The sequence below is a fragment of the Pseudomyrmex gracilis genome, unplaced genomic scaffold, assembly GCF_002006095.1.
Source record: "Pseudomyrmex gracilis isolate BER0280 unplaced genomic scaffold, ASM200609v1 scaffold_218, whole genome shotgun sequence".
Classification (NCBI taxonomy): Eukaryota; Metazoa; Arthropoda; class Insecta; order Hymenoptera; family Formicidae; genus Pseudomyrmex; species Pseudomyrmex gracilis.
In genome coordinates, this window is record NW_018020802.1 from 72029 (window position 1) to 88978 (window position 16950).

General features: G+C 34.5%; 2 protein-coding genes across 2 annotated transcripts; both read right to left on the minus strand.

Annotated features, from left to right (window-relative positions):
* Positions 1-7646: 7646 nt before the first annotated feature.
* Positions 7647-10260, minus strand: LOC109858669. The gene is made up of 9 exons (XM_020436163.1): positions 10096-10260; positions 9804-9923; positions 9530-9647; positions 9096-9360; positions 8914-9030; positions 8703-8793; positions 8045-8190; positions 7767-7899; positions 7647-7697 (listed from the first exon to the last, which is right to left on the minus strand). The coding sequence occupies exons 1-9, from the start codon at positions 10258-10260 to the stop codon at positions 7647-7649; spliced, it is 1206 nt and encodes a 401-aa protein (XP_020291752.1).
* Positions 10261-11188: 928 nt separating this feature from the next.
* On the minus strand, positions 11189-12499 carry LOC109858679. The gene is made up of 6 exons (XM_020436174.1): positions 12252-12499; positions 12072-12191; positions 11854-11944; positions 11610-11755; positions 11324-11456; positions 11189-11260 (listed from the first exon to the last, which is right to left on the minus strand). Exons 1-6 carry the CDS (start codon positions 12356-12358, stop codon positions 11210-11212), a joined length of 648 nt encoding a protein of 215 aa, XP_020291763.1. The 5' UTR covers positions 12359-12499; the 3' UTR covers positions 11189-11209.
* Positions 12500-16950: the final 4451 nt, after the last annotated feature.

The following is a 16950-nucleotide window of genomic DNA, read 5'->3' on the forward strand; positions in this document are numbered from 1 at the left end:
CTAAATTTAGGAAAAAAATTGAAAAAAATCCTGGTTACTTCTTTGACCTTCAAAATTAACTTTGAAGGGGGGGGGGTAGCAGGTTATTATTAACTTTTTCAGCTAAAATGCGAGGTCAATTTTAAAGGAAAAATCCCCGGAGCGAAAAGGTTAAATAACATGAATATGACACATACAATTTTCCCCTTGATGCAAAAGTAATAGTACTTTAATACAGCCGTTAGACTAGGGAACACCAATGACAAAACATCGATGACGACAGCCGAGGTGACATCACGAGTAACAAAACTAACTAACTGCAAAAATTACAGAAGTAAGGTTCAAAAACGTACAATTTGAAAACATTTATGATATAAATTGCACATGTGTCAAACAATCAATTAATTTTTTATTAATTAAAAATAAAAACGATCTCTTCAAAGTGAATCTCGCACCTGAACGAAAACTCCACTTGCCAGCAAACATGCAATGATTATTTGTTGCGTTTTCACAAATATGAAACTATGGCACGGCCATATACCGATTATCAAAAGAAGGATTCGATTGACTCTGTAGTAATGTTCCTCGATGGCGTACATCTCGCAAATGTCACAGATGATTTGCACGAGCTTCCGAATTTTACTTCTGTCTCCATTCTGTTTTCCGATTCTTACCATCCCAATCTCGCGCTCGGAAAAAAAAAAACCTAAGCTCGACAACGGCGGCGAGAAGATAATAACTCTGTTTATCTAAAGTGTAGCGCAATACCACCTCTAGCGTCATTACACAAATAAGGATGATTGTTAGAGAACGACTATTATTTTCTTATAGAAAATTCACCGAGGGAGAATATCACATTCACTGTAAAAATTTAGCGCAGGCGTAGTGCGGATGTCGATCTGCGAATATTTTTCATTGTCGGTCGAACCACGGAGACGCTTTCTTCGTTCTTGTATTACAACTTTCTTTCTCAGAAGATACAAATATATATATATAACGATACTGTGTGAAAGTATACGTCAGTTTAGTGCAATTGAAAGATTGGAATTGTATAAAAATTCTCTTGAGACAATATACAAATACGTAATGTTTATTGGTAAAAGTGTCACAAACAAAATAATTAATTTTGCATGACACAACAGTATTTGTGTCGTTTATTTCTTAATAAAAATTGTCTCGTTTAGTTAATTCCTATCATTTGTGTGTACTCAAATCATCACATAAACTAGAAAATGTACGAAGCGTTGAAACTGAATGAAAAATATATAAAATATTTTTAAAAAAATGTGCAAACTTCAATCGAGTGAGTGTTTATATTGAGTGAGTGTTAAGTGTAATTCGTTTTATAAAGCTGCAAAAACAACTCACCGAATAAGGAGAGAATTGAGTTTGTAAAACTCAATGTTAAACTCAACTGTTACGTATCTGTAGACGATACCGCAGAAGATATTTTTGATATGTAAAGTATAAATATTTCTGAATGTATCATACCGTACGCACACATATTTATACAAGTATAGGTTTAAGAGTAGACAACATTTTATTCATATAAAAATCACAAGTAAACAATTTCCGTATAAGCAGAGCCATATCACGCCGTGTTTCTTTTTTTTTTTTGAAAGTGGGAGAGCGGGGATAACTTTTACGAGGCTTATTTCTTCGTTTCTACCATTTGCGTGGTATAGAGCGTCATGAAGTACGACACAGACGTGCTCACCATCTGAAACAACATATCGTACTACGATTTGTATGTTCGCACGTGAAATTCATTGTGACAGTCACGATTGATTACCGTGGCGAAACCTTCTACCGAGGCTACGTAGATGCCACCGTGAGTGATAGTGAAATTTTTTGTGCCGTATTGCAACAAAAATAATATTAATTTTTGAACTCGTAGCGGCGCGATATACCACATTGAATTGTATCTATAACATTTTAATCGAATAATGAGACATACAAACTTCCGACACACATAAACATTCTGATTTGTGCAATTATCAAGTATGATTCGACAATTTGTTTACGACTTGAAGTGTGCGTAATTTGATCTGAAAGTGGAATTACATAGTCGTACTTACGTTGAATGAAACAAGTAGTTACAATGATCCGTGACTTCTTGCGCGAGATAATTTGCAAGAAACATGTACAGAAAATGTCCCATCAGTATTGCCACGACTAGAGAAATTTCACGCAAATCATTTGTTTCTAATGCTCGAAGGAGCTATACATGATTCAATCAATTTCAGAATAACAAGTTAATAATGACAGAGAGCAAAGTTTTAGTACGTGTGAAACTTACGCGAAACATAGAAAGGCTTACGGAAATCGCGCCCATTGCGATTAGGATGAAATACATTATTGTGAAAGTAGACATGACAAAATTTGTAAACCTTCGAAAATTGAAATCACATCTCAGTAAAAAAATACACTTCGGAAATTAAAATGAACATATAATATTTCGCGTTTAATCAATACTTTTGTACACAATTGGTTTTTTAAATTAAAAAAAAAAAAAAAATTATATATTCAGGTACGTTACGATACATTCACATTCTTTTCTGTAAATACAAACTTCAAAGCTTTTTGCTGAATTTCTACGGCTTGCAATAATTTCTCACATATGATAGATTGTCTTTCTGCTGGACAAATCTGTTTGATCATTCTTACGTCCATTGCGTTTTCAATTCGATGGCTGCAAAACGTTCGAACGTTATTCGCTGACTAGATTGATCAAGTGTAATTTTTGCTTACCTAGCGATTTTCAGCAAACCGCATGCATGTTTCAGGAATAATCCTAAGAACGTACCAACACTTACGACTATTAGTACCGCAGAAAAGAAGAACAAGATAAAATGCGATAAAATAACGTATATATATTTTTCCTGATTGACAGAGTAGTCGATTGGTATGTATACGTAATGCGAATAAGAATTGTTGCGCGATAAGCAGATGTTAATGATGTAAGGTGGAATGGGCATTGTCACGTAGACAAACAAATTGCAGAAGGTAAATACTGCAAAAAAGAAAAAAAAATCAAATTTGCATTCCTATAGAAGCGTACCGCTTCTAGCACCGCAGAAATATATACGGAATAGAGATATAGATATGAAGAAACAAAATCGCGTCAAAGTAAAAAATGCGACAATATTATTTTAACTAATTGATAAGTTGGAAATAAATAATTGTAATATTTGGTGCAACGTTTGCTTCTAAAGAATAGAAAAAAATGAATATAAATGTGTAAAAATGTAACAACGTCGTGAGAATAATTTTGCAACATTTTGAACGTGAAATTTAACTAAGGGCACACTGTTGTGCGGCTTACGCGTTGCTACAAGTGTAACAGTTTTGCCTTCTTTGGCATATGATTCTATTATTTTGCGTTCACGCTCGTCCTCCAATGAGTCCCAATCGGTCTGAACGCATTCCACCATTCGCTTCATCTGTTAGCAAATGCAGAATTTGATGAACTCGAAACAAATTGACATATGCGCGTAAAACGCTTGAAGAATTACAGTTTCACATGAGAAAATTAAATAAAAAATATAACATACACTTTGTCTTTTAATAAGAAAGTAATAGAACTTTAATACAGCCGTTAGACTAGGGAACACACTTGTCATAATATCGATGACAAGAGTCGAAGTGACGTCACGCGTAAGAAAAGCAATTAACTGCAAAATTACAGAACTGTGTTCACAAACGTACAATTCGTTGAAACATTCGATGAAAAAATTGCACACGTGTGGAACAATCGACCGAAATATCGGTAATATATATATGTAAGTATTTATTCTATTAATTAAAAAATCGAAAGTAATCTTCTAATTTTGCACCTGAACGAAAACTCCACTTCCCAGTATGCAAGCAACGATTGTCTTTTGCGTTCTCACGAACATCGAATTCTGACAAGGCCATATACCGATTATCAATAGGAGAATCCGATTAACTCTGTAATGATGTTCCTCGATAGCGTACATCTCGCGAATGTCACAGGTGATTTGCACGAGCTTCCAAATTTCACTTCTGTCTCCATTCCGTCTCCCGCGACTCTTATCACCCGAATTTCGCGCTCGGAAAAAAAAACCGGAGCTCGGAAGTGTCAGCGTGAAGATAATAACGCACTCTTATCTAAAATGTGTAGCGCGGTAACAATTTCCTCGAATAGCGTTATTACATTAATGGAGGATGATTGCTCCGAGAAAACGTATTATTTTCTTACACCGTGCGAGAATGTCATTGCAAAGTTAAGCGCAAGCGCAACAGAAGTGTCGGACCTGCAAATATCTTTCAATGTCGATCGGACCACGGAGACGCTTCCTTCGTTCTTGTATCACAACTTACATACGTGAGAAGATACAATACACGCGCACAATGGGACTGCGAGAAAGTATGTAGTGCGACTAAAAGAGTAAAATTTAACAAACAATCGTTGAAAACAGTATAAAATACACATAATATCGTTTATTAATACAAAAGTCACAGACAGAAAACAATTATTATTTTTATGTGACAAAACAATTCTCGCGCCGTTTAATTTCTCGCATATAGTTTCTTGTTTAGTTAACGCAGAAGTTTTATTATAGACGATTTATTTCGACGATTCTCTTTCCATTGTTTGCGTCGTGTAAATCATCATGAAATAAGAAATGGATGAACTCAGAATCTAAAACGAAAATATCGTGATTTTTACGCTCGTATTGAATATATGACAATTGTACACAACATATTGCGTATCGTTTTACCGCAGCAAAACCTTCCAACGAGCCGACGAAGATGCCGCCGAGAAGAATGGTGAAATTCTTCGTGCCGTGTTGCAACAAAAACAATATCAATTTTTGAGTTCTAAGAGGCGCGATGTACCACATAGAATTGTATCTAAATTTTTAAAGAAATATATGTATATATATATTTGTTTTTTTCAGTAAGATACGCGCAGATGTAAATTGTGCAAGAATTATTGTAATTCGTGAAATTGACGTCTCGCACCACGGAAACGAGACTTTGACGTTTTCACACTCACGTTGAAAGAAACATGTTGTTACAGTGATCGGTGACCTCTTGCGCGGAATAATTCGACATGAATATGTACAAGAAATGTCCAATCAGCATCGTTACAATTAAGAACATCTTACGATAATCACAAGTTGTTTGTACCTCTCTAAGAAGCTAGAGGACACGAAATAAAATTGTCGACAATAGCTCGGTTATGTGTAAAACACAAAATTTGTTTGTTTTTGTTTTTGTTTTTGTAAAATATCTCACTCGAAACATGAAGATGCTCACGGAGATCGTGGCTAGTATGATCAGCAAAAAATACATTATTGCGAAAGAAGACATAACACGATCTGTGAACCTTCAAAACAGTGTCTCAATGAAACTGGATACGCTTACGTTGCAAACGATAAACATGAATCTTCTGTTATACAGATATTGCACGCATGTAGAAATATTTGCGTAAGTAAATTTATTAAGAAAAGAAACTAAAATAGCAATAGTTAATACATATATGGATACGAACTTCAACGCTTTTTGTTGGATGAATACGGTCCGTATTATTTTCACGTACATGATATATTCCCTCTCTACCGCACGAATATGATTTTCACGCTCCATATCCAATGCGTGTTCCATTCGGAAGCTACAAAATAAATTTCAAATTTCTTTCCGGCGACACTGTACAACAAATTTCCAAGATTTGATATTTTTCTTACCTGGCAATTTTCAATAAACCACAAGCGTGCTTTATGTACAGTCGTAAGAACGTGCCAATACTCGCGACCGTTATTATCCCGGTGCTCAGAAATACGACAAAATGCAACAATATGATGTATATATATTTTTCTTGATCAATGATGTAGTTGATCGGTACGTAAACGTACTGCGAGTAAGTGTTGTTGTGCGATAAGCAGATGTTAATGATATAAAACGGAATTGGCAGCGTTATATATCCGAAGATGACGCAACAGGAAAATACTAAACATGAAAAGTGAGTAGATTTTTATTAGAAGCGCGCGCATTGCTGAAAATATACAGAGTAAAAATATCTGATAATATAAAGATAAAATATACAATAGAAATATATAATACAGAATCGTAAGATTGAAAGATACTTTTTTGTTCGGGACGAGCAACAGATTTGCAATTAAATATATATTTTGCAATTTTTTGTAAAGATATCAAAATTCGATCTAATCGCTACTTGGCTCTTACACGTCACAGAAATAGTAAAAACTCTTCCGTCCTCGGTGTACGATTCGAGTATGTCGCGTTCGCGCTGATTCTTCAGCAAATTCCAATCCGTTTGAACGCACTCCAAAGTCTGTTTCAGCTGTTGTATTGAAATTATAAAAAAAAATTAAAAAAAAAAAAAATACAAATGAAGACAAGTTTTGCATCACGTCGCAACACAGCTGAAATGCAAGACTTACAATTGTTGTTTTAAGGAAAAAGTAATAGTACTTTATCACCACTACCAGACTGGGAAACACATACAACAAACTATCGATAACATCGATCGAACTGGTCTCGTGATAAGCGAATACTGCTAACTGCAACATTATAGAAATGTGTCAAAAAAAAAAAAAGACGAAGAAATACATAAGACATATAATTTAGAAGTATGAAAGAAAAACGAGAAAAACATTGAAAAAATACAAGACGAAAATATCGAGTAGAAAAATTTCTTCCGGTAATTGCAAAACTGAAAGTAAGTAACTTTCCACGATGTCGTACCTGAACGAAAATCCCACTCCCGAGTATGCTGGAGATTACTATCTTTTGAACTTTCGCGAACGTCGAGGTCTGATAGGGCCATATACCGAGTATTAAAAGAAGCATGCGATTGATTTTGTAGTGATGCTCCTCGATGGCGTACATCGTGTACGAGTGTGTGTGTGTACGAGGAAGAACTTCCGAATTCTACTTCTGTTTCCATTCTGTTTCCAAGGACGCTGCGACCCTTGCCGCACTAATTTTTTGTGCTTGGAAAAGTGCACGTGGAAGAAGCTCAAGCTCGAAAACAGCGGTGAGAAAATAATAATGCGCCGTGTTTGTCGAGAAAGTGTAGCGTGTTGGTAATTCAACTAATACCGCGTTATTATAGTAAATACGGATGATTACCGGAACGAACAGGTGTTTGTTTTTTTTTTTTTTTTAGGGGAGATATTCACGCGAGTAACGCAAGCGCAGTACATGCGTGTCGACAGCGAACACCTTTCATTGTTGTTCGAGCTATCGCAGGTGCTTCTTTCGTTCGTGCATCGCAACATGTGCATCCAGGTGAGATGTAACAAATCAATAAGCTCCGGGTGAACGTAATGCAAACAAACTTGTTAACAATGTATCTATAAAAACTCTTTGTGAATAAAACAATCAGCTGCGTAATTTTTTAATGCGTGCGTGTAATAAATATTTGAATGTATTTTTATTGTGTCAAAAAACATGTTCAGATAGATGTTTCGAATGGTAATGGTTCATGTAGTTTCGCGACAAATGTGCAAAATGTATAGTAAAAAAAAAAAAAAAAAAAAAACTGAAAACTTACAAAACTTTTAAACTTCTTCGTTAATCTTTTTTCTTTCTTGTTTTACCACAAAACAAATTTTGTTATTCTAACGTGTGTGCATATAAAGGAAGATACTATGTAGTTATTAATCACATTCTTCTCACTGCACAGAGCACATTACTGCCACGTACGACAGCGCAGAATTAAGTAGCTAAAAAACAAAGCATTTATTTTAAATTATTATCTCATCAGAATCCCGCTTTATATTAGCCCTGCGTACCGAGGCGAAACTTTCCATCTTCCCTACCAAAATGTAGCCGAGTGTGAAGTAGAAATCTTTGCTGGTTTTTTGCATCAGGAACAAAATCAGTTTTTGCGACGACACAGGCATTAAATACCACGACACACCGTAACTAAAAATACGATACGTTTTATAAAAATAATTTAACCAAAAAAACAGTAGTTGTGTCAATAACGATTTATGATTCTCTGAAACGTTGTTTGATATTCTAAATTTTTACACAGCTACACACATGGAGCGTCAATATTTATACTTACATTAATCTGAAAATTTCTCTGTTGCTATCAGTGATTTTTTGCGCAATATAAGACGCTACATACATGTATATCAGATGAGCCGAAGTGACAAGACAAGACTTCACCATGTCTTCCATGTTTTTCGTCAGCGTCGCCGCTTCAACGAACTAAGCGTGTTGAAAAGAAGAAAATAAATAAATCGAATGTGTTTTTTTTCAACTTACGAGACACAGTGCGCATTTGACAAATATCATTTTTCTTCTCCCAAAAAGGTAAAGATAAAATACTATGTAAAAAATACATAAAAATAAATAGAATCGAATATATAAAATATAAATTCGGCAAATTTGAACCAATTGTACAAGATGTAATGCAAATAATAATGTATTAAATTTCAATGTATCAATACAACGCGATTTCGATTTTATTTTACGTCGAATTTTGGATTGTCTAATATTTGCTCAATAAGCGATTGTTAATTTAAGGCATATATTAACTAAAGATGATTTAAAACGAAGTGAAAACATATTAATTCACTGAAATTTAATATATTATTTGCATTATATTCTGCAATTTAAATTTATCAAATTTATATTAGCTCAAATTGGATTTACCGTAACACAAACTTGACCGTTTTATCTCTTATAATACACTATCTTAATTATATAAAAATACTTACGCTGAACAAATTAATACTCAGCGAAAGTACGCCGAAGATAGCGATCGTGCAGTACGGCGCGTTAAACGACGAAATTATGATATCGGAGAACCTTAAAAAAAATTAAAACCAAAAACTTAATAAAAGAAACAGCTTCTAATTAATTGAATGAGGTGTTAGTTTTTTTTTTTTTCATTTTCGAGAAACAAAAATTAATACAACAATCACTAACTCCAGAGCTCTACGATGCGCGATTACGGCCTGCACGATGCTTCGACAAATCGCGCGTTTCTTTTTCAAATCCGGCGCGTGCAAGAAAGTGTCCTCGATGAAGTATTCCACTCGATGACTGTAAAATATATTTCCAAAGCTTAGTTTTATACGCGATCGGACTTTGTCGCCGACGTAAATCACCTGGCGATCTTGAACATTCCGAACGAATGACAGGTGAATGTCAACAGTTGCGTCGCGGTCGCCAGTAACACTGACCCGTATACCACCATGATCACGAGCTCGTGAAGTATCTGCATGGAAAAGTACTCGTACTCGAGGGGAATGAAATATTCCACCTTGATGATAACGGCGCGTGACCGGGGTTTGTCAAGCGGCAAAACTACGTCGAGAATGAAGGGAAGAAATTCGATAATGATTCCACCAATTAGCATAAAACAGGCGTACACTGCAATGCAAAAAGTTGCAACTTCACGTGTTGAACAATCACGCTTGCGGAATTGATTAAACTTCTCTCACTTGTGCGCGCGAGCGTATAATACGCTCTTTGTGATATAATTAACTATAATTTATATAAAAAAAAAACCATGTGTACCGACAAATCAACGTTTTCTTACAATATGCGAAAATAGTGTAAGTTCGACCGTAATGAGCGTGTTTCTTCAATATTTCGATTTCCAATTTACTTTGTATCATTTTCCAATCCTCTTCAATGTGATAATGCAGGATTTTTATCTGTTATTCAAACCATATCTCGTTTTATGCAATGTGTATCAAAAAAAGAGAAATATATACACATACACACACACATACAAACGTAAAAAAAAATTATATAAAGATACATGCTTTCCGAAAGCATTGATTGCGCAAGTGTAGATGGATAGAACTCACGGTTTCCGATTTAAAGATAAAAACGAAATACTTCAGTGTAATTATTATAGTGGGAAAAGCGAACGACATAGTTCTAATGAAGAGAATCAAATCGAACTTCGTTGTAAAGAAAACCGACAGCTGAAAACAAAACAAATACGGCGATTGACTGTAAAAATCATTTCGCAGTGTGAATTAATTTACACATTACACAATCTTTTTTTTTCTTATTTGTACATTTACAATATTTCATAAACATTGTTAAAGTCATTATTGAGAACAAACCGAACAATTGTTTTCAAGAAGATCTTACTTTGTACGCGCTCTTTGTTACCTGCATGCCGACAAATGACACAGTGACGATAATGACCAGCATCCGCTGCAATAGCACGAGCCGCGATTTACTGTGAGGCCAGATGCCCAACGCCTTCAAGAAAGTCTTATTGATTGTGTAGTAATGGTCTTCGAACTGATACATGTTGCGCCGCGTGTAAATTGCAACAAGACGGCGCGAAACATCGAGAGACACGCTGTATCTTGCTCCAAAAGTGTTCTCGCAATTGTGCGCATTTCTATCGACTTTTACATTATTTGAAAAAAATTCCTAAACGCTATAGAAGATAATTTTACCAAATTACCAACCCCTCAGTAATGTGCGTTGTTTATACATATAGTGAAATTATTTTACGGAAGCGTCACAATCAATGTTCCTTCCGAGCAGTCGAAGAAAATTATCTAAATTGCTCGGCAAAGTGTCTTTACGTCTCATTGCGAGATACTAATGCTTTCTACAACTCTTCACACAAATTCTTCGTGTTTTTGGAGCACATGCGCAGTTCCAACCGCAATTCATCATTTACCGAGCGACGGAACAGTCTCTTCTCGGCTGTCGGGAGCTACGGAAAGAAATCACGAAAAGACAAAGACGCTTCTTAGTGAGATGTAAGAGAATAGTTTTGACTACAAGTTTGTATTTGAAGATCACATTACAACACTTGACACACCGTGTGAAATATATTCGATGATATGTTTGAAACAATACGGTTTATTTCACACGACTCGGGNTTCGTCACTTACTGAGTGACAGCACAGTCTCTTCTCGGCTGTCGGGAGCTACGGAAAGAAATCACGAGAAGACAAAGACGCTTCTTAGTGAGATGTAAGAGAATAGTTTTGACTACAAGTTTGTATTTGAAGATCACATTACAACACTTGACACACCATGTGAAATATGTTCGATGATATGTTTGAAACAATACAGTTTATTTCACACGACTCAGGATTACACATTTCGTTTGGATCGCAAACGTGAAAAATAGTGAACACATAGAGAAAGATTTTTAAAAGACTTTNTAAATATTACTTAACAACAGTGAGCGTCAAGTGTATAAATAAACGTACTAAAACTTCATAATGATACTAGTGTCTTAAGTGCAACTGCACATCACGGTGACATAGGATAGCGAGGCCTTCAGGATCTAAAAAAGAAAGAAACGTGATTTCGTACAAGCCTTTTCGGGTTTTTTTCTTGCACATCTTACCGCAGCGAAAGTATCCAATTTTCCTTCCAATATAAGACCCAATCTGAAAACACACTTTTTGCTAGCTTTTTGCATTAGAAACAAAATAAGTTTCTGCGATGTTACGGGCATCAAGTACCACGACGTTTCGTATCTTAAAATTAAAGTAATAATGTAAAAGCATTCCATGTTGAACAATCTCGTAAAAAAATTGGTTACAATAAAAAAAGCAAGAGAGCTTTTGATATTAAATAGCGTCCTACACTTTTATGATAACAATTAGTGTCACAACGTAATAAATACTTACGTTACATTTAACAATTCGTCATTATAATCGGCGATCTTGTGTGTGATAAGCAACGCCACAAACATATAAATCAGAAGTCCTGCTGCGACGAGAGCATACATTAACGCATTTTCAAAAATGTGTGTTATCGTTACCGCTTCAACGATCTGACATGTTTTAGAAAATTGCGATTTANTAACGGAACATAACTTTACACTGACACACACATAAGATATACATTTCGTTTTCAAAGTTCTTTACTTACGCCATACAAAGTAATGCTCAACGATAGCACTCCAATACTAGCCAAAACGCAGAAATAAAGATTAAATGATGACAGAAAACGGGTAGAAAACCTTTAAGAGAAATATTGAGTAAAAAAGAACCACAGAGCAATTAAATATCTTGTATAACACAGTAGATGATAGAGATGTTGGAAAAATTTATTAAAAATAAGAAAACGCATTATTAGAGTGTACTAACTCCAGAGCTCGACGGTGTGCAAAAACCGCATACATTATTTTCTTGCAAANTGCGCGTTCTTTTTCAGAACTTGGTATACGCTGCAACGCACTGTCATTTGTGAAGTACCGTATACGATATCTGCAAAGTATTACAACTTTTATTCATGATCATGTTCGTTATGATTCGAGTAACACTCACTTGGTGATTTTGAACATGCCAAAGGAATGAGACACGAATATTAGTAATTGTATTATTGTGGAAAACATCACCGCCGCGCCCACCGTCATGAACACTATCTCGTGCATAACTATGGTATAAAAGTACTTGTCTCTAGAAACGAAACATTCCACTCTTAGAAAAACATCGCGTTGACGAGGTTNGTCCAGTGGCAGAATAACGTCGAAAATAATCGGATAAAATTGGAACAAGATGANACCCGCAATAAAAAAACAAATGAACGCTATAAGAAACATAAAAGNAACAACAAATTTTTCATGAGGTATAATACGCAAAAAATAATTATTATATCAATATTCTACAAACAGATTATTTAGCAGAGATTATAATTCTTTATATACAGAATATTTTAGAATCTTTCCTTACACAATATAAGAATAAGGTAAAACTGAAGCATATGAGCATTCTTTTGTATTACATCGTGTTCTATGTCGTCACGCAGTAACATCCAGTCATCTTCTATTTGATTGTGAAAATTCAAAATCTGCCAAACATGTTTCTTAATGCTTCATGTTAACTAAACCATACNATCTTAACTTGTACAATCGAAAATAAAGACGGCAACTCACGTCGTCGGATTTAAAAACAAAAGAGAAGTATGTAAAAGCCACAACCATACTACAGCAGACACATGCTGACATCCTAATTAAGAGTGTCATAGTACATTTCTCTGTTACAAATACTGTGAGCTGCAAACGTCAAAAAATCAAATCAATGAATCAAACGTTATTACAATAATCGATCTATACGATATGCTTTATACAACTCTTGTCAAAAATTGTAAGTCCTTGTGATATCTAGTGCGATACAGATAAACCACGCTGTTACCTGCATACAAATATGTGGCACAAGTATTAGAGTAACCACCATACGCTGCACAAATGCTTGCCGCGACGTATCATGATGCCAAATACCTAACGCTTTCAGTAATGATATACTGATGGAACTATANTAATGTTCTTCGTTAGAATACATATTANACAACGGACAAAGTNCGACTGACCGATATACAATATCACGTACTACGTAAACTTGATCAAACTATATACTCGAAATTACATTTGTTTCGCTGTTACATTATCTAAGAATATTTATGATTATGCAAAANAAATGNGCGCAATTGCTGATATATTATTTATACAATATTCGCGNNAAACATATNGAAAAATGTCNTAATTGCAAAANTGTAATTCGTCTATTAGACGAGAATTACATAAATTGANAAGAAAAGTGTAGTTACNTTGCGNGNTNATATTNTGCTCTTTATATCTTTTCTCACATGTTNATCATTTTNGGTTTGCACCTGCGCAGTTGCGATCGCAGTTCATCATTTATCGAGTGGAGGCATAGTCTTGTCTTGGCTGTCGAGCGCTACGGATGGGAGTCACGAAAAAACGTATTTGCTTCTTAGTGAGATTTAAGAGAACAATTTTAACCGACTAGTGTTTAAAATTCACAATACAACACTAAACAAACTATGTTAAGTATGTTTAACGAGCCCCTCGAAACGATGTTTTATTTCACATACTTACTCAATTATCTAGTTTCTTTTATAAATGTGATAAGTAGTAAACACGCGAGTACGTATGTAGACAAAAGTATATAGAAAAATATGTAGTTCTTACATATTCTTTGACAATAATTGACGGTGAGTGTTGCAACAGTCTTAGAAATTCAGATTAATATACTTAATGTGTGCAGCTATACATCACGGCGACGTAAGACAGCGAGGCATTTACGAGCTAAAAAGTGAGGATTGTGATTTCATATTGGCTTTATATACGTTTTTTTTGTGTAAATCTTACCGTAGCAAAAGCTTCTATCTTTGCTACAAGTAAATAGTCGATCGTAAAACAAAACTCTTTGCCAGGTTTTTGAAGTAAAAACAAAACAAGTTTCTGCGACGATACAGGCATCAAGTACCACAACGAATCGTATCTTAAAAGTGAACAAATATTATATAAATCATAAATTATTAATATGTAACCATTCTGTAATGACCGATATTGTCAAAGGTTTATTTTATTGGTTAAAATAAAAACTAGTGTAAAATAGAACGAGTCCTTTTGAGACTAAATAATTTTGCACCTTTATGATAAATATCAGCGTTAAAACAAAATAAGTACTTNCGTTAAATTATACACTTCGTCATTGCAATCCGTAATCTTCTGTCCAACAAACATTGCCACAAACATATACATTAAATGTCCTAGTACGGAGACAAGATACAATGCTGCATTTTGGGGAGTTTTGGATATCGTTATCGCTTCAATGATCTGACATATATGTAGAAAAGTGCAATTTGCTAACATACGTAACTTTTAATTGCTACATACATAAGTATATATTTTGTTTTTAAAGTTCTTTACTTACGCCATACAAATTAATACTCAACGATACCACTCCAAGGATAGCTATAACGCAGTACGGAGCATTAAATGTCGATGCTATAATGTTGGAAAACCTTTAAAATTGTCGTAAAAATATTTAGTATATAAGAGAACCACATAACTATCAAATATCTTGTATAAGACACTACATGATCGATGTTGAAGAAATTGCAAAATTACAATAGAATAAATAGTTTAACCAATTGACGATAAAAATACACATATATATGTGGTGGAAAGTTACATTGTATATTTTTCAATGTTAAAAACCCACCATACTAATTATAATACAATACAATGTTACAGTATACTAACTCTAGAGCTCGCCGGTGTGCAATTACCGCATACATTATTTCTTTGCAAATCGCGTGTTCTTTTTCAGAATTTGGTATATGCTGCAACACACTGTCATCTGCGAAGTATCGTATACGATGTCTGCAAACCATTCATTTTTTCTTCATGATCATAATTGCTATGTTTCGATTAAGACTCACTTTGTGATTTTGAACATGCCGAAAGAGTGAAAAAGGAATACTAGTATTTGCATCGATGTGGAAAACATCACCGCTGCGCACAACAGAAGAAACGCAATCTCGTGCAACAAAATGGTATAAAAGTATTTGTTATTTGAAACAAAATATTCCACTCTCAGAAGAAATTCGCGTTGACGAGGTTCATCCAGTGGCAGAATAACGTCAAGAACAATCGGAAGAAATTGCAAAAAAATTAAACTGGCACCGACAAAACAAACGAACGCTATACGAAACATAAAAAAAAAACATCAGATTTCATAAAGGTCAATGCGCAAGAAATGATTATACATCATTATTATTCGTCATTCTTTTTTGTCCTACAGAGAGATTATCGAGTAAAACATTTGAATTCTTTATATGCACAATATTAAANTCTTTACTTACATAACGTAAGAGTAACAAAAAAATGAGCACTATGAGCATTCTTTTGTATAATATCGTGTTCTATGTTGTCACGCATCAACATCCAGTCTTCTTCTATTCGATTGTGTATATTCAAAATCTGTCAAACGTGTTTCTTATTTAATGCTTCACGTTAAATAAAACATATAATTTTAACTTGTGCAACAAAAATGACGGTAACTCACTTCGTCGGATTTAAAAACAAAAACGAAGTACTTCATGACCATTATAGTAAACGGACAAGCAAGTGCTGTAACCCTAATAAACAGCGTCATAGTGTATTTCTCTGTTAAAATTACTGCAAACTGCAAACGTCAAAAAACAAAATCGATGAATCGAACGTTGTTACAATAATCGTTCTGTAATGTGCTTTATTAGACTCTCGTCAAAGTGTAAGACTGTGTTGCCTCTACTGTGATACAGAGAAACCGCTGTTACCTGCATACAAATATGTGGCACAAGCACTAGTGTAATCACCACACGCTGCAAAAGTACTAGACGCGACTTATCATGATGCCAAATACCTAACGCTTTCAATAAGGTTATATGAATGGAATTGTAGTAATGTTCTTTGTTCGAATTCATACTGCGCAACGGACGAAATGCGACTGACCGATATAAAATATCACATAACGTACTTAAGATACAATTTTAATCCAACATTTTTTTTTTTAAATTATCTGAGAATAGGGATGATTACGCGAGATAAGTGTGCGCATTTACAGATATATTTTTTATGCACTATTCGCGCGATATGTATTGAAAAACGTCTAAGGAAAAGATCGTACTTGCAATATAATTTTAATAGACGAATTACCTAAATTGATCGGTAAAAAAAGTTGTTACATCGCGCAATGATATAGGGTAACTGTCCCTATTTGTGTGCTGTTAAGCAAGCGTGCTCTCTTTTTTGAATAAATACTCAATTAACTGACTTCAAATGAGCTTGCTCAAAATTTATATCGATTCTTTAAACTCTTCTTTTGACAATAAGATTTGTATTAGCCCAAAATATTAATATATTTAATTAATTTTAATTAAAATTAAAGAAGATTTTTTGTCCCTATTTATGTGCCCTTTCGATAGGCATTGAACATTTTTCTGTGTTCCCAGTTTGTGTGCCAGCCCCAAATTGTGTGCTTCCAATTTGTGTGCCTATTCCAAATTATGTGCCTCCAGTTTGTGTGCTAGTCTCTAATTGTGAGCCCTCTGTTTGTGTCCATCTCAAATTATAAATATAAATTATAAGTTTCCTATTTGTGTATTTGTTCATAATTATGAAGTTTTAGTTAAATAAATGTTACAAAACTACATGAAACAAATGTATATATGTTT